This window comes from Strix uralensis, chromosome 11 (genome assembly GCF_047716275.1).
Source record: "Strix uralensis isolate ZFMK-TIS-50842 chromosome 11, bStrUra1, whole genome shotgun sequence".
NCBI classification, from domain to species: Eukaryota; Metazoa; Chordata; class Aves; order Strigiformes; family Strigidae; genus Strix; species Strix uralensis.
Genome location: NC_133982.1, coordinates 25,958,311 through 25,977,721, shown reverse-complemented (window position 1 = coordinate 25,977,721; position 19,411 = coordinate 25,958,311). Strand labels below are relative to the sequence as shown.

At 36.5% G+C, this 19,411-nt stretch overlaps 1 protein-coding gene across 1 annotated transcript in view; it reads left to right on the top strand.

Annotated features, from left to right (window-relative positions):
• The window catches only part of ADAM10 (ADAM metallopeptidase domain 10), a 49,900-nt gene that overhangs the window by 6,465 nt on the left and 24,024 nt on the right, over positions 1-19,411 (top strand). The window contains 2 exon segments of the mRNA XM_074880065.1: positions 5,473-5,623; positions 17,620-17,738. Coding sequence (XP_074736166.1) covers positions 5,473-5,623; positions 17,620-17,738 — 270 coding nt within the window.

The window sequence follows — 19,411 nt, the reverse complement described above, 5'->3', positions numbered from 1 at the left end:
GCTTTAACCTCAGATTCAATGATTGGACTTCTTACTTTTTAATGCCAAATCTTCTAATTACAAAAAGTGGACCTAGCACTTGTACGTGCTTCATGCACCTCACTGTAGTCTTCTTTACAGTTTAACAAACTTTTGCCACGGGATCCTGTAAATTCCTGTGTTACCAAGGCTGAGTTACTTATTAAGCTACCTTTGTGAAGCAGATAATCGCTTCGTATGTAGCTCATTTTGCTAGAAGGAGATTGCCTATCTGTTGCAGCCTTACAGTGCTATAACAGTGTTAATGTTACATGTGCCTCTGGAAGTGAAAGTAAATGTTCGTTTTGAAGCCTTGATTTCAACCCTGTCTGAAGAGAAAAGTATGAAATGGCATATTCTCTAGGTGATGTGCAGCTGCTTTGGTTTAGCAAGAGGAGAGCAGCAAGTGTTTGTGTTAAGTATTCGCTGTGAGAGTACTTAAAACGTAAGGAGTTTTTTAAGTTTTGGAGACAGGGAAGAGAAATGGCATTGTTTCTCTGTGTGAGCACAGAAAGTGTGTATGTTTTGGTTAAGAAAAGGGGGTTTTATTAAAACCCTCTCTGCTTTTGCATAGCAGAGAGAACAGTTATAAGGCTATTTAATGTCAGTGGTCTTACTGTCTTGCCACAGTAGTTAACACTTAAACACTATGGTTTGTGACTCAGTTGAGTGCAGTCTCAGAGCTTTCCACATAGTCTTGAGACCTGGTTCAGGTGCAAAGTGTTATTGGGTCTTCAGTAAGTTGTTATGCTTTAAAACTTCTTCCAGGTGCCTGAAGCTGTTCAAAGAGTACTGTGCAATACTGAGACAAAAATGACCTCTAACAATTTAAGCAATGCATTATTAGAGGCCTCCTACCACAGAAAAGTTGAAGGTAATTTAACTTGTTAAATAGTCTTGGGGTTGTGGAGCACAGAAGTTTAAACATTCTGCAGAGTACTAAGTCCTTAGTTTTCTAAAGTTTAAGTGAGTTATTAGTATCATATTCTAGATGCAGATTAGTTTTAAAATTGTAATTTTAGCTAAGTTTTAGCTTATATCAGTTAATTTTGAAGCTTGTTTTCTTTAATGTTGACACTTTTGGGTCATACACCTGAAATTGGAAAGCATGTACCTGTAGTCAAGTCGGCTCAGGATGATCTTGTTTGGTTTATAGAAGTTGTTGGGCCATAGGAGGTGTTTCTACTTCATTTTGTGGGATTATATTGGAAGTGTTTAGGGAAACATTAGACAGGACAACATCCTTCATCCTCAGAATTCTTCATGCTAGATACTGAAACTGTGGATTCATCCTGTGTCTTATTTGAATTTAAATTCCTGTAGACTTGCTTAAATCACACATTTTATAAATGTTTATGACACCTAAGAGGTTTCTGGAAAGCTGAATGAGAATGGACTTGTATTTTGAGACTGAGAGGAAATTAGAATCAAATTTTGGTATTGAACTGTATTTGCAGTCAACAATAGAGTCAACATTTGCAGAAGCCTGCGGTACTGTGAGGAAATTTGAATGCAGTTTATCTGCAGTATATGATTACTTGAATTTTAAAAAGATATGGCAGTATCATCTTGTGCACATTGCTGTTGAATGCAAGCGACGCATTTGGAGGTATTAATTTACTTAGTCATCTTTCGTGTTGGTCATTGAGCTTACTAGTGATCAGACATTCTAATCTCTTGAAAAGAAACAGGCAGTGAGAAACCTGTGGTATTAATTTAAAGCAGACCTCATGACAATAAATACAGGGAAAGGTAAATGTGCATTTTTGCTTACAAAAACTGTATTCTTAGTACAATAACAGATTTTTTTCTTTGTGAAAATGTAACACTACTGAGGCAAAGCTTTGGGATACACTTATCTCATTGGGCCTTCCTGGCCCTTGTTGGTATAGATATTGGAAGAAGAATATTTGTTGTGGTTTAACTCCAGCTGGCAACTAAGCACCAGGCAGCTGCTCACTCACTCCCCCCACAGTGGGATGGGGGAGAGAATCAGAAGGGTAAAACTGAGAAAATTCATGGGTTGAGATAAAGACAGTTTAACAGTAAAGCAAAAGCCATGCACACAAGCAGAGCAAACCAAGGAATTCATTGGGCACTTCCCATGGGCAGGCAGGTGTCCAGCCACCTCCAGGACAGCAGGGCTCCATCACACGTAACGGTGACTTGGGCAGACAAACGCCGTCACTCCCAACATCCCCCCCTTCCTCCTTCTTCCCCCAGCTCTCTATGCTGAGCATGACGCCATATGGTCTGGAACATCCCTGGGGTCAGCTGGGGGCAGCTGTCCCGGCTGTGTCCCCTCCCAGCTCCTCGTGCACCCCCAGCCTCCTCGCTGGTGGGGAGGTGTGAGCAGCAGCAAAGGCCTTGACGCTGTGTAAGCCCTGCTCAGCAGGAACTCACACATCCCTGGGTTATCAACACTGTTTCCAGCACAAATCCAAAACACAGCCCCATGCTAGCTACTCTGAAGAAAATGAACTGTACCCCACCCAAAACCAGCACAATATTGCATGAAATCTCTTTAAGAATTTTCACATTTCGGTTGGTCTGAGGTTAAACTGATTATGAGATCCTGCTTTTTCTTGCAGAATTAAGAATTCTGGCAAAAGGTGGAGATTTTACTTTCTATCTGATCTCTCAAATGCTACACTTCGATATTTCTTCAGGAAAAAAAAGATGATAGCCCAAGTCAGGTTCTTAAAATCAATCAGAAATGGAATAGTTTGTTCCCTTCCTTAAGGAGGAGGTTAAGGAAGGAGGGCTTTGAAGCTAGGTGACAAGCCAGAAACAATGGGGAAAACACTTGCATACCCAAGAACAACATACAGTGAAAAAAGTAACAGAACAGAAAATGAGAAAGAAAAGGTTTATACATCCTTGAAGCAGAAACTGGTGCATAATGTTGTACCACTGATTGTGGTTGCCCAACTTTCAGAATGTAGTAGTAAGTACTATGAAATGCAGCTCCTGTGACATGGAAACAAATCTGACATTGTTCATGAGGATGTTTGAAGATTACTGGTTCAACCTGGAACTGGAAAACCAGCAGCTTGCATGTTCTGTATTCTAATTTCTTATTCTTAGTGTAGTAAAGATTGTGTTTGGATACCTCAGCTTTCAATAGACAACTCAGGTTTTATGTCAGGTCTATCTTCTCGTAAATGAAGTGGTTGACAGTTGAATTTGTGTGTCATTTTTGTGAAAGATGATGTGTTGCAGCTAGCAAAAATGATGATACATTTACTGCACTCAGTTTGTATCATCACATTGCATCTCAATGAACTAAAAAGGGCCAACTTGTTTCCATAAAAAACATACAGTTCACTGAAACACCTTCTAAAGCTTTGGAATATACTTTATCAAAGGGGATATGTAGGGAAGAACTTGTACAGAAATTTTTACTAAACACAGTGCTGAAACATTCCTTCTACAAATACATTTGGCAATATATTCCTGTTGCAGACTGCTTAAAAGAAAGCTTGACTTTTTGCATAATAACAATGTAAGAGATGATGCTTACCTTTGAGTGATTTGATACACAAAGTAGTTTTTGTAATGAATAGTTGATTTGTTCTTCAGAAACAGATGCTTCTATGGAGTTATAAGAGAAAAGAATTGATTGTATGTTTTTTGCATAGATCGGTTAGAAGAATACTGCAAGCTTTTGTTTCAAACAGTGAATGTTTTTGTGCTAGCTACTAAGTTATGTATCAAAACATGTAATTAGTCCTGTGAGTTTTGAAACATACATCATGTAATATCTTTAATTCTTTGGCTGTAATGTTTAGTACATCGAAAAACATGACATCATTTGAGTCATGTATAATCTGGCTTTGATACCAGAACCACTGAAATGATCTCACTCTTGTCTGTAGATTCTAGATATAGGTATCTAAATTAATTCCCTATGATTGATGTTTTAAATAGAAACTGTTTAAAAACAGTTTCTCACTGTGTATGTAAAACATATTGTGTACTACCTCCATTGCACAGATCCACTGGTTTGCTCCACAAGTTGTGTTTTGCTTTGGTTTTTCTATGTCTTTAAGTTATTTTCTAGTGTTGGAACTTCTGTCTTTTATGGTCTCTGACTTACTGAATCACTTCATTTTAATAATTCCTTCCACAACATCTGTGTTTACTTCTGGCAGGTAGATGAAACATTTTTCATGCATAGTGTTGTAGTGCTGGTGTTTGATATAAAAGTGTGGTAAGACTTGTGAAGAGTATCAGTGTTGAATATGCAGAGGCAGGTGATGGAGACCTTGGTGGTTGGTGGTCAAGGTATGAGAATATACTTTTCGTGAAATATGTGCCATACTGTTAATGACTGTAATGACATACGTTTCAGTGATTGCTTAGGATATATTAACTAGTAAGAAGGTGAATCCTGGCTGGAAACTGTGTACTTACTTGAAGAAGTGACCAAAATTGGAATTAACCGAATGCCTGTAATGCATACACTGGCCTCTTGTCTGGAGGAAAATAATGCTATGTTAACTTCTTTACAGTCTTATGATTACTGGCCTGTTGGTTGTTCATCTCAGCAGTATATCTGACAGGTGTCTGGGCAGCACAAGGAGTTCTCTATCCTGTTATTGACCTACTAATGCTAACTTTGGAGTGAAAAATACTGTGCTACAGTAAAATGTCTAGTGTAAATACAGAGCTGATATGGTGGTCCTCTGTATGCATATTATAGATCTATGAAGAGCTCTCAAATGCTATTGCCTCTAGTCAGTTCTGCATGTCCCTTTCCCCATCAGGATGGTAGTACCAAAATCTTTGCTCATTTTCTGACATGCATTTTTAATGTGGTTCGGAAATATTACCGTAGAAGGAAGTGTCCAAAATAGACCGAACTGAATCTATATCTTTGGAGGTACATCTTTAATAAAAACTTTTCCATGTGGTACAGAATGTTGTGTTGCTAGGTGGCATGGTTTGTTCTTAATTTTCTGGATATTTGTAATGTGGAAATAAACATTCTGAGCAAATGCTTCAGTGTCATGAGTGCAGAGTGAAACTGAAAGTACAGTTCTTCTAGGGAACCAAAAGCAACATGTTAACCTGTTGCACTTTTCGTGTTTGGATCGGGAGTGCATTTCTGAAACATCTCTCAGGCGTTTCTGTCTACAATGATGTACTTTGCATTGTGGAGTAGTTCTGGAGTAAATGAACTGTGCTCATCTTGATTGGAATTAAAGTGGAAGATGCCTTACAAGGTTGACCTAACACACTTAACTGCAAGTGTGCAGTCGGTCTGTGGGACCAGAGTAGAGCGAATCTGAAGTGTACAAGGGAGGAAAAAAGCAAGCTAAAATGCATATTATGTGGAATTTGTGTCCCCATCACCAGCTGTTTTGCACCACAGATCTGCCATATCTTATAGTGTGGTTGTAACTTAGTAATTTCTCAGACATGCTAAACCTTACTTTTTTATCTTTTCAGGTCAGTATGGAAATCCTCTAAATAAGTACATTAGACATTATGAAGGATTGTCTTATGATGTGGATTTGTTACACCAAAAACACCAGCGTGCCAAAAGAGCAGTATCACATGAAGATCAGTTCTTGCGCTTAGATTTTCATGCTCATGGAAGGTTAGTGATATTTTAAAAGGTATTGGTTTTAAATATTCATATATGTGTTTTAATTGTAGTGAAAAGGTAAATGGTGAAATACAGTCACCAGACTAGAATACTCTAAAATGCAGTGCTTACAGTATCTGTGAAGTACTTGCTCTGATGTTCAGTATAAGTGTAAAATTGTTGCTTGTAATCACTCATTCAAACTTCTGGTGGTAACTATTAATGCACTTTGAAGATTAAACAATGGAATCATACTGGGAACAGAATGGTAGTTGATTCTGAGCTTGTAATGCAGCTTTGGCATATTTTTTGGCAAAAATTATGCCAAACTGCCTGAGGAGATTTAATTGAGAAAGGAAATTTCAAATTGCATTTGAAACTACAAAATAGGCCCAAAAAGTGTTATGTTTCATGTGTAATGGTGTCATCTGTTTTCTGTTCTATTGTGAAATTTAGCAGTTACTTGACATGGGAAAAACATAATTGCTGTTACAAGACTTGCTTTGCCTTGCATTTAACATGTGATTGTAAGATGCAGTACAAAAGTCTGATATTCAGTGTGAGCAACTGAAGTATAATTTGTAGGTTTCACTTGGGAAGATCTCTTTGTACTTAGAATTGCCTGCTTTTTGTATAACTGAGGAGAAGCAGGGAGAGAGTGAAAATATTTGTGTCTGTATCTTTGTTTCTTTGACTCACTTCTTTGCAGCACCACTGTCTTAATGTATATGTAATGCCCTTGCTTTTCTAATTATTTCTGTTACAATTTAAGTAATCAGAACTTGATAAATAATTGCTAGCCGTATGTAGAAACATAGGAAATTTGACAGAGCAAAAGTAAAACCAGGTCTTCTAGATCTGGGTGTGGTATATTGTTTTATGAGTAAGTGTTCCGCTTCTGTGCCAGCTTGTGATTTCTTCAGGGAACGAAGAGTGGCGGCTGGAGGTGTGTGGCGTAATGGCTGAATTTCAGTGCGTGTTCCCAAAAGATTAGCATTAGGGTTGTATTGGTGACTGCTGTAGAACTGCAACCCAAATCCTGGATTTGAAGTCCTGGTCTTGAAACCACGTTTTTGGGTGTGATTTTTCAGGCCAGGGAATTCTGTTATTTAAAGAAGAGTTATACTGCTGCTGTCTCTGCTGTAGGTTCACAGGCCACCTCTAGTCTTTGCTATTAAATCGTTCTAATAAGACTGCAGAGTAGAATGTTCAGAGGCTTCTCATATTGTAAACCTTTCTGCTTTTAAATTAAATCTCCAGTAAGGTTGCAAGACAGTGAAGTTTAGTTTGTCTGATGCTGCCGCTCTTAAGCTATGCTTTTGCTGGTTAATTTAGGATTACCAGATTGTGTACTGCTGCAGAGAGGAACAGGCCTGACCGCATTCCCAGCATCATCTTGGTGCTAGCACTAGTAGGCTTAAACCCATGCAGGGGAATAGGATCTGGGAACTGATCCAGCTGAAAATTATTTGGGAAAAAAAAAAAATTCAGTATGATTTGGAAGGCTGATGGAGGGAGGATGAGACCATTCTTTTTGGGAGCAGTCCACCTTTCAGTCCACTTGAGCAGGATCATCTTGTCACTGGTAAAGATCCCATAATACTCTTCTGTAAAACAGAGCTGTTAGCTTAGCCTGTGCATTCTATCTGTGTTAATAAATAAGGTAGGCTGAGAATCTTTATAATATAAAAATGTTAACCGTACCTACAATAATGACATCTAAAAAAAGATTTTCTCTCCTACTTCATGGATCTTAGTCACACCAGACCTCAGACAAACAGGTTTATAAAGATTTTGCTAACAGCTACTATTACTCATGAAGGAAAGTGTTGGTGTTTATATGTGGAATTGATTCTAAATCCCTATGCTCCGAGGCACAAATCAATCATTAACTGAGGAGGCTGAATGGAAATGTGCTATAAGGTCAAACCAGTCCATGTTTTAGGATTTTGGTAGTTCTCTGTGACACATCTAACACTTCCTGCCAAAGAGAGGGTAGTTGACAGGCTGTAAGTTTAGTCCACAAATTCCTGTTAATTGGTCTGTGTTCTTACAAAATACTTTTTTCTTTAAATATGAATTAGCATCAAGTGAATTGTTTTACTTCATACAGTCTATTTAGTAGCTTTGAAGGTGTATAGCAGTTTGAAAAATTGTACAAATAGGATTGCCTTCCTGTAGTTGCAGCTAGTTTATTGTGAATAACTCTAAGTGATGTTTGTCATCACTGAAGATGGCAACCTTAAAACCTTTCTATCAAATAATCTAATTACTTTGGTCTAAGGTAGGAAATAAAGCTTTTGCAAAATGCTTAAGCCATTCAGATTTAGCCCATGGACTCTTAAAGTGCTGTTTTATTTAAATACAGGTGATAAAACTTAAAGGCAGTCAGGTCAACATGGGGTTTGAGATTCTGAACATGTAAACCTGATTTTTTGAATGGCTTTATACCAAATGGTTAGTTGAGACTTTGTCCAGGTGTAGTGGTTTATTGGCATACAGCTGTCCAACTTGCTTCTCCTTAACTTAATAAAGATACTGAATACAGGAGTACTGAAATGATAATCTTCTGGTTTGAGTTGGCTTCTGAGGAAATGGCTGTCTTCTGTAGCTGGGAAACAATGGGAAAAGCTGTCCTAGTATTTACTGCCATTCACTGCTGGAAACAGCAAATGAAGCTCTTGTGCTGTATCTCAGCTACCAGTTTGAACTTTATAAACTTTCCATTTGTGCCAGAGGAAGCATCTGTTGGTCATGTGGCCAACAGGTCAAGATGGGGAGGCGATTTGACTAGTTATTTTTCAGCGAGATTCATTTGTCACTCAATTCAGTCTATAAGCAAACCTGCTGTAGGAAGAAGTGGTGCAGAAATAAGCAGAAGTGATGAGAGGGAAGATGCAATACTACCCTTTGCAGTGGCAGTGCTGACATATACCAGATTAGCTTTCATCAAACTTAGTTTCATTGTCCAGAAAATAGCTGGCAGCTACAAGTATTTTGTGATTGTGTAAGTAACATCTGTTCTTTTCAGTAGGCTGTTTGGATTTAAGAACTGTATTTCATAGTGCCATTTTGTTGAAAAATGAAAAAATAAAACCAAAGTTTAAATATTTACACCAAGTTAAAATATCCGTTTAGCCATGGGCTATAATAAATGTTTAATAATGAAATAGATACTGTAATGATGGAATTAAAACCAAAGCTACCTTTTTTTCACGCCAGACTCGGTAGTTCTACAAATGGGTGTATAACATGCCATCCTTGAGAAACCCTGACTTGTTTAACCTTCATCTGAAACTTAAGTGCTACACAATATACTGTTAAGAACATAAATTTTTCAAAACTTTTCTTGTTGGGTAATCCAAAATACAACTTGTTATGGCAGATGTAATAAAACTAAGCTGTGCATACCTATTAATTCTTTTGAATCATAAACCATGGAGTTTAGGTGAGTTAAAATTATTGCTTTACCAGTGGTGCAAAATATGCTCATTTCTAAAATGCTTCAAATTGGAATGAATATGAAGTTTTAAAACAATCCTGGACTTCTACCTGCTTGTTTATATTGAGTGTTTTAGTGTGAGTTAATTTAAGGTGCCCTTTGAGTCCAGGGAGGATAATGAATGCACAGCGTTAATATTAACCAGCTAAGTTCCTGGTATAAAATAGCTTTTGGGCCCACTACACAACCCTTTCCCTCGCCCCCACCCCCCAAAAGAGAACCGAAACAAAAAAAAACCCCAAAATATATGGAATGATTTCGTAGAAGAACAATGCCTTTGGCACAGGCTTGAGATGCAGTGAAGGTATTTAATATGGCATAACTTTCTTCTGCGTGTCAAGGTAATGCCAGTAATTTTGAAAATTAAGTTGGGACATCACTAAAACTGCTACTGCATTTTATATCCTTAGTCACAAAATGTGCACTTGCACTTGTTAACTTACTGAGCACAACCATTCCCATGCAGAGAAGTTGGAAAGTTGGTTTCTTTACTTTTATTGCAATAAACATTGTAATATATTAATCATAGAATGTCTTAAACTGAATTCCTATCAACTGTAGAATGTCGAGAAATATACTGGATACTTCATTCATAGTGATTTCATTTTGAGGACAGATCTTGAAAAACTTGTGATATCTGATGTTCTCTGAACTATAACTTTTTACCTAATGAGAAAACTGAATTCCTGAGATCCTGATGCATTCAGAATAAAGGAACTACATTATAGTGTTTAACTGTACTGCCAGTCAACTCTTTACTTAATGCATTCCTAATAACTTACGCTTTCTAATTTTCTTCTTAATTTGTCCTGTTAATCACCCATCCACACCCACTTCCACTCTTTCTCTTGGATTAGTTGATGACTCTTGCTAGGGAAAGTTGCCTATGCAACTTGAGTGAACAGCTGAATTTTTAAGTGGTACTTGGTAACACTTGCTTATTACTAAATTAAAAGATATATTGACAACTTTTCAGATGTTTTGCAATTTAGCTGCAGTTTTCCTTAGATTTTTACCTAAAATTTTTAACTTTTTTTAGAAAAACCTGTTAAGTTCAGATATGCTTGTTGGAATATATGGTCTATACATGGTCTTTATAATAGGAAAACTGTTACTGGAAATGCTTGCAACATGACTTCTTTGTAAGCCATTCAAATAAAAAGACCTTTCATGTGGTTATGCTTGTGAATATTAAAGCAGTCACTTGCTGAATATTGTTAGGTTGTTCTATAAAACCTGAAATAGTTTAAAAATACGGGCTTCACTAATAAAAGTGCTTCTCCATGTTTTAATTTGGGCTTACAAGTCATGGCTGCTAAGTCCAGATTCTTTTAGACCAGCGTATTCCAATCTTAAAAACTAGCTGAATACAGTGTTAAACTCATGTCAATATTAGATCGTTATGTCAGTTGGTGCGACTGGAGTAACATGTTCTTCAGCCTCCCCCACCTTATACAGTTCGTCTGGACTCGAAGTACTTACTTTCTTCTACTGTGCTCCAAAATGTGGACTACGAATCATATTTTCAGATCAGTCTGCGTATACGCTTGTAGAGGCTTGCATTATGATAGTCAGAAACTTGAATACCTTCTGATTAATTACGAAACACAAGCTTTGCTTCCACTGCATTAAAAATCAGTGATACTGGTCATTTGTAGTGATCCTTGGTGACCATTAGGCATTTTCCTTCTCTTGTTTTCTTATTCACCAGAATGTTCTTGCTTACCATTCTGTGTCACTATGAGGGCATACCCCTCTGTATCCGAAGGAGCATGCATCCAGCTCTGCTCTGTAACATTACAAGTACAATGATAGGTGGTTTTTGGAGGGAAGGGAGTTTAGAATAATCTTACTATCCTATCCTTTTTGGGTTTGTATGGGGAGTGAAGGAGAAGAATTTTTGTCTTCATGGTTCTATATAAAAAGGTGAATAGTATGCATCTGCCTAATGTGGTGAGTCCAGTGGACACCAAGATGTGGTCATTATTACTTCAAATAACTTGACAGCTAAAGTGCCTATCGGTTCTTTCAAAGGTGACACTGGGTGCCAGGAGTCAGGAAGATGCCGTAAGGCAAGCTTCCACTTAAGGCTGTTTTGCCTGGTTATGTCAAAGTGCTGAGAGTAGTGTTTGATCAATAAGCAGCTGGAAAAAACTGCATCAGTCTCAATACTGCTACTAGTAGGGTACTGCATGTTACTGCATGTAACTTTTCTCCTGTAGTTTGTGAGCAAAGTTTCTACAGTGTATTATTAAGAAAACTCTGTGTAAAGCTACAATATGTTGCAGAGTGACCATGTGATTCAGCTGCTAGGTGAAAATGTTTTAACTGTCACCCAGTTTGGCAAAAAGTTCAAAGATGTTTGCTTCTTAAATACTACTTTTTACAGTGTTTTGCATTGAGAAGAGGAGCTTTATAATGAGAGCTGTTGTATTGTGAAGTTGTGTGGCTTTGAGTCTTAATCTGTGCTTCCTGCACCATTTGGCAAGGCATATTTGTGAAGCAGTGTTTGTTGATTGATTTAATACTGATTTTTTGTGCAGTATCTTTTTCATTAATTTTCATTATTTTGAACGGCTATCAGTCATACATTAGTTGAGCTTTCTGGTACAGTCGTGAATGGCAGGAGTGGACCACAAAATTTGAGAGTTCTTAAGTATGAGGGTTTTTTTATTCTTGGTTCTATAGTAATCTAATCCTTTGTATTGTCTTCATTAGTTGGAGCTGTTAAATGTTTTGTTTAAATAAGATAGTTGTTGACTGTATTCGAGTAGGTTATGAAAACAAAGGAGGCTACCTGCACAGAAATTTTATTTGATATGTTGAATTTCAAAGGTAATGTTCTCAGCATGCTGCCATGCTGTCTGAGGTGGACTGAAGTAACCGAGCTAGTTACTCTTGGATTAAAGAGGACTTTATATTGTCACCTTCAGTTTTTTATTAAACACTAGATTTTTTTAAAATGGCATTTAATTTTTAAATACTTCTGTAATTTTGCATGCAACATAGTACTCAATTCATGAAGTGGCTTTGTCTTCTACATTCTGTGAATCTGTCAGAACTTAAAGCAGATTCACTGTTACTGGACTAATCTGAAAATTTATCTGTTCCTCAGTTCCGTGTGCACTTGAACAGAGTAATTTCTTAAATAGGTTGTTTTAGTGGTCATCAAAATAGGACTGACTGGTTGGCTTCTGTGAGACTTAGTAAAATTCATGAAAATAATTCATATAAGTGACAAGGTTCACTTACAACTAATTTTATATTGTCCTGAATTTAAAAAGAAAAAAATAAGAATCTCTTTAGTTCTTACTGTAGTCTTTTCAGCTTTATTCAGTGCTCTGTGACCATTCTTCAGTTTTGTAGGTAAATTTTACCTTGCAGAATTGGGAAGCAGGAACCTGAGTCCTTACTCATTTTTTAAAAAAAAAAAAAATTAAGCTAAAAAATATTTTAGAGGCTGATCTCTGGGTTAAATGTCTTGCATTTTATGAGTTTAAATACAGTGAGCTGGAATATGTGTAGCCCTCAGGAAAGAATATTCAGTTTCACTCAGGTTTGTCTAGGGAACGCCTGGTACAGTGGCATCAGACTAGTGAGACTGCCCAGCTGAGGTACAGGGTTTCCCAGCCATACCAGTAAAATTGGTATTAATGGTTTAGAACTTTGCTCCTTGGCCAACAAACTTTAGTAAACATGGCCATGTTCTCAGAAAGCCATGTTAAAACAAATGTTTCCTATGTGCTCAGCTAGCAGATTTCTTGTCTTTCTATGTCTGCTTCACTAAGAAAGTGTCTTTCTAAACTAGTTTCTTAGTTTGAATTCATGTAGTAACTTTGATGCCTTGTGATTTTATTCTAGTACATCTTTACCTGTTTTCTTTTTTTGATCTTATGTTCTCAAATGATGTTAGAACATGGCACTGCATATAAATATTCAACTTCATGTAAATACAAATGGAAAGGTTATTTTGGATAAACAGGAAACCAAGTGGCAGAATCTGCACTTAACTTCCCAAAGAAGCTTTACTGAAATGAAAAAAAAATCAGCGCTGGGTAAAGACTATCCTGCTCTTAAAAAATCTGTACACCATACTCTTCAGGACAGAGAGATACTTCACTGACTTTCTTAGAGTGTAAATTAGCCAACATGTAGCTACTTGTAATCCTGCTTGGGTGGTTTCTGTTACCTGAGCTAGCTTAGGTGTTCGCAGCTATGTATATTACGAATAATCAGTGGCAAATTGTTTAGGATGAAGGCTGCATCCTCAATTGTGTTCCAGAATAACAAGCTTAACAAGTCTGACTTCTGAAGGTTGGGAAAGAAATCTCTGGACAATCACAAGTGCCACTTCAGAGGTGTTGATGGAAAACAAATATAAGCTGCAGGCATTCTAGCAGGGATTGCTGAGCTTTGCAATGCTGTGGAGATTGGTTTTCAGATAAATACTTACTAGAGGGTGATACCCTCTATCTGCATCTAGGTGGATAATGGAAACCTGGAGACCCTTTCATGTGCTGTTTCAAAGATATGTTTCTTTAGTGTCAGTACCAGGACCATATGAATTGTCAGTTAAAAGATGATGGAATATGTTATATGGATTTACTAGTAAGTGTAAACAGTGTAAAAAATAATGATGTCCATAAGTGTGATGGACTTAGCTTGCAAGCAGTCTAAACACAGCATTAAATTGTTAAGCTGTCTTCTATTTAATATCATTCGGGGTTAGAATGAGTCTGACAGTCTGTGGGAACCAGGCTTAGATTTTGAGATGCCACATGTGGAAGCAGTTAACAAGAAGGACTCAAATTATTCTCCCCTTCCGTTTATAGACCCCTTTCCATTTTTCAGAGAAGAGTCTTTCAGTTCTTAAATGGGGAAAGTAAGGATAAAAGAGTTGCACCTCAAGCAGAGTCTAGATCCTCACTTGTGAGCAGGCTCATGGAGACACATCTGCAAAGATTTTTCTGGTTTCTACTGAGAAGAAAAGAATATGAACCTAAATGGACTCTCCGTGTACTGGAGTCATGTTCCATACTGCTACCAACCCATCACCTTCTGTTTCCTTTTCCCAGCCACTTCTTCCAGCTGTGGAGTAACTCCTACATCCTTCCTTTGTTTAAAAAAAAACAACTCATCTGTTCACTGAGTAATTCTGTGTGCTCAGGCTGCCACTAGTTACAGCAATTTGACTGAAGAGAGGTAGGAAAGGGAAAGCACCAAGTGCCCTTTTGTGTACCACTGATAATAGCTCTTTCTGCCATCTTTGGAAGTCTGCAGACTTGCTGTCAGTGTCCCAAAATATTGGACATTCCATCATGGCAAACTCACCGATCTTAGAAGGTAACACATACTAAAAAGAAATGGAATAGTAGATTAAGCATTAACTCTTACATGTACACCTTTATGTTTGTTTTACCAAGTGCTGTCAGTATATACACACAGCTTTTTTCTCTTTAAGTACTTGCTCTGTGATTAGAGCATAGGATTGACGTTAACTCGAGTCTGTGGGAAATTACTGGGTTTTAGCTAAGCATGGTGTTCGCAAGGATTTTTTTCTTCAATTATCACTGAGTTGCTATGTTACATACTTGCAAATCTGACACACCCTCCCTGAGGTAAGCTAATTTGAAATAAAAATCTACCTCTTGATAGTCTTTAAGGTACTGCCATTAATGATTAAGATGTATTTTATTATCAAAGCAGATGATATAACAATGTAAACAGTTTTACCAAAAATTCTGTCTTCAAGCAAATGAGCAACCGTACAGTAACCAACTTACAGCCTGTTACCATATCAGTTTTCAGATACGTGTAAGACGGAAGCAGCAACAAATAATTAAGGTCAAAACTTGGTCTTAATTAGTTTAATTCTATTTGAGACCACTACTGCTGGGAAATGCCTTATTCAAGATAGTAAGTGTGTAAATAAAAGAAGCATTATTTTTCTGGAAATAGTTAATCCTCTGCCTGCTGTGTAGCCAGACTAGAGAATAGCTTAGCTTACATTGATATAGGTGCTGGCACAGAGAACTCCATGCATGCTGTAGAAATGGTAATTACCAAAAGGCTTATTTGAAGCTTCTTATTTCTTCCATTGTGGCTAGTTTTAGAAACTGTATTCAGGAATAATGCAGACAAATTTTTTGAACTTCTCTGGAGTCGTCTCCCCTCAGAAGAATACATGAAGTTACTGGATTTAAGCCAGGGAAGAAAAATGAGATAGATTCTCTTTGAGATAATTTTGAGAATGAGAGGGACTAGCTTATATTCCTTTCAAGAAAGGGGAAGAAATACTGGCTTTGAAGAAATTTAGAGTAAATATTAGAACAACTTCTATATTGGCTGAGATACTGAACTTTAGGTGTCCCTGCCAACTATCCATTTGTTTGACTCAGTCGTTGCAATCTGGAGTCTCCCCACCTATAAACTGGCATCTTTTCAGTGCAGTTCATTTTATTGATACTTGTAAGTAGTGCATTAAGATGTCTCTGCATAGATATAAAAGTGGAATTTACTTTCTTTACTGTAGGTTTCATGTGATACGTGAGGTTTTATGATTACTGTAGGTTTCATGTGCTACGTGAGGTTTTATGATTGTTTAAAGTTTGGTGATTTGTTAATGTTGTTAATTCTTGGAGGTAGAAACAAATGAATGCTTGTTTCCCACTACCCCTGACCACCACCACCCCCCCAGTTGCCTCTCTTTCCCCCTCCCATTTTTGGTGGGGAGTACTAAAGGAAGATTGGTCACTTCATTTTTCATTATTAAAAGGGTGAACAGTCCAGACAGATAATCCTTTTGCCTTCAAGCATGTTTGAATGACCAAGAAAATGCCTGTTGAAAACCAGGTGTGAGATGATCAGGTTGTCTAATAGTTTAACGAAATTAAGAAATCAAATGGTCAGAGGCTTGTTACTGTGAAACACACCTGTGTTATTTTGTATTTGAAATACTTTTCTAAAAATGTATTGCATAATCTTGTAGCAATCTGTCCTACAGTGTTTTTCTGGGTTGCTTCTTCATGTTATCTCCTGATCCTCGTGAACCTCTGTGTTAGCGAAAGGCAGTTTTACAGAGCTAGTAAAGAGTAACTTAAAGAAGAATTCTTATTTTTTGTCTCTATGTGATATTAGAAATACTAGCTTTCTAGCATAAAACATACCTTTCTATCTGGATAGCTACTGCTAGCTGGTGTGTATTTGTGTTACAGAATAGTGAACATGAGTCGCTAGAGCCTTTACCAGATTTTAAGTGTAGGTATGGCTTTTTCTCTGTGGTCTTGAATTGTGCATCTTAATGTACAGTTGTTTCAAAAGACTTAGAACTGTAGTGTCATATTATTTAATATACAAGTGAAGACTGAAGATATATTTTGTATATGCTTCAGCTGTACTAAAAATGAGTTAGATTTAATCGGCTCACTGTGGCACTTACTTGTTTTGGCTATTGTGCTGTTAGCACAAATGGATACTAGCTTTCACTATGGAAGGTCAACTCTGCCAGATAGTATACTGTCTATACTGAGAGACTGGTCACCTTTTTTAGATGAAGAATCTGACAGATGTCAACTTATCAGAGTTACTTTTTGTGTAACAAATTGGTGACATAACTATAACATTCCTTCAATTTCGTGATTGTGCAGAAAGAGAAAAAATATAGGAAGAAAATCAAGAGTAAAATTGGAATGACTGAAGTTTCAACAACTTCACTGATATGTATTTGCACAATGTGTTTATACAAAATTTAAGAGAATACCAAATGAAATTCTGAAGCAAGCTGACGGTTGTCACAGGTATGAATTCGTGTCAGGCATTTTAAAACACTTCAGTTACGTTGCTTGACTTCACTGAACCAAACTTTTGTTTTTGTACAAAGAAAATCAAGTATGTTTCATATAAAGATAAGCAGTAGGATTTGTATCAAAGAATGCTGTAATTTGAACAAGATCATTCAGTGAGCTGTTTACGTAGTTGTGCATGTAACTACCAGTTTAAGTATTTTTTTAATGAAATGTTGTTGCCCATCTTATTTTTTGAGTTTCAGTTGAAATAGTAATTAGCTCACCTACACTTCATTTACATTACTGAAATGTTGGCAGTGAAGTAAAATAAGCTGATATTTGTTATCTCTTCTGCTTCACAGTGCTGTGAAGTAAAATAGCTGCTTTTTCTCTTAAGCTACACCTGTGTCTTCTGGAGGAATGGGAACAAGTGTATAGTCAAAGTCAGCATTTTAGATTTATGCATTTAAGTCTAACCCTGTTTTCTGGCTTAAATCCTATAAATTTAGCTACTTGTATCAAAAGCATCTAAATAATCTTCCTTAAGAAAATCCTTCTAGGCTATGGTTTAATTCTTATACAGTATAAACATTTTTATAGATAAATTTTACAGGGTCTGCAAACTGTTTGCACAAAAATGTTGGTTAAAAGTACTTTGCTTACTGCTCTTCTAATTGAAGCTCAAACAAATTTACTATCTTCTTTTATTCTTTATACTTTAGACACTTCAACCTTCGAATGAAGAGAGATACATCTCTTTTTAGTGATGACTTTAAAGTAGAAATATCAAACCAAGTAATTGATTATGATACCTCCCATGTTTACACTGGACACATTTATGGTAAGTACAACACTTCTAAATGGATTAAAGTGCAGTCATTTTAAACAGGAGGCTTTTAATACTACATATAGAAAATTAATATCTGTATGATTAGGTTATCTTCATTATTAAACTTCAGTGCATCTAAATGCATTTAAACTCCATCTGCTTTTATTCTCATATAAGTGTCACACTTAAAAAATGTATTTTACCTAATAATTTTCATATCCATAGAACTTGAAGTTCAACTGTGTTTATGAACATACTCTTCATAGAAATCTGATGCATTTAAAAAAAAAAAAAAAAGGAAAAAGTTGTCTGCATTTAAAAAAAAAAATCAGGTACTGTTCTTAGTTTAAAGGAATATAAGGAATGAAATACTGCTATAATTGAGGATAATTACCCGATTTCAGTAAATACAAAAGATAAAATTGATTAAAAAGGAGGGAGAATTAAGGAATTAAAAGCAGATGAAGAGAGAGAAGGATTAAGACTTCTGTCCCTCTTCATAGTCTGTTTGGTTCTGATGGGAATCTAACTGATTCCTGAAGATCTCTGTAAGTAATGTCCTACAGTCTTGAAGTGACTTTTAAACTGTGGAAAGAAGTATACATGCTTAGCAGTTTATATACATCTAGGTAGACCAGTTTACCAGTTGACTTAAGTAGGTCAGAGGGCTTTTAAGGTGTGGGGGGGTCTTCTGTTGTGTTTTTTTTCTTATTTTGTGAAATAACTTCAGAAAAGCTTTTGATTCTTTCCTTATTGCTGAGGGATGAGGTTAGAGGTTCCCCATGTAGCTACTCACTGGGCTTACTCTACATTTTGTTTTAATCCTCTTTACCTTTCTCATTCAGCCCAAATTTGTACTTGTCATGAGGATCACGAACAAATTTAGAGTAAATAAACTGTTTTGCTGTTGGTTCTTGATTTCCATTCAGATCAAGAGTCTTCCTTCCAAGTACTCTGAAATTTCCAATGATACCTGGCTTACAAGTTCATGATATTAATGCACATTCTAATAGAATATAGTAAATAAATCTGGGATTACCTACGAATATCTTAAAACTAGTGTTCTGCAAAGCCTATTTCTACTTTTTAGTGCTCTCTCAAGAGTTGTATGGCATATCTTCAAGATACTTCCTCCAAATTTCAGTACCATGTGTAAGCTTTATAAAATTCTTGATAATTGTTAGTTAAAAATTAGTGCTGGTTAATGATAAGAATTAGTATAGTTCTGGTAATTTGATAGTGTGATTCTGTACTCCTCTCAGTGGAGGAGTATATAAACATTCCTTTAGCGATCTTTCATCCTTTTATGGGAAAGACTTGTTAGGAATGCTGCATGTTGTAACTGTCAATGATTAAACTTTGACAGTTGCACTTTTCCAGGTTGTGACTGTTTCAAATACAAATCCACTCCATCCCACATTTAAACCTAGCTACAGTTTTAAGAGGCTTATGCTTGAAGAGAAAAATGGATGCCTTGAATATAGAGAAATCTTTCTTTGAAATCTTTCAAAGTTCAGTATACACTCGGATTTATTTATTTTTTAATAATTGTATGAACAGATGCATAAGGACAGGACTTGGATATAGGATTACATGCTGTATACATGACAGCTTTAAAATAGGGAGTTGAATTCTTAGTGTGTGCTTTTTAAACATGTCACTTATGCACCTCATTAGGAAGCTAT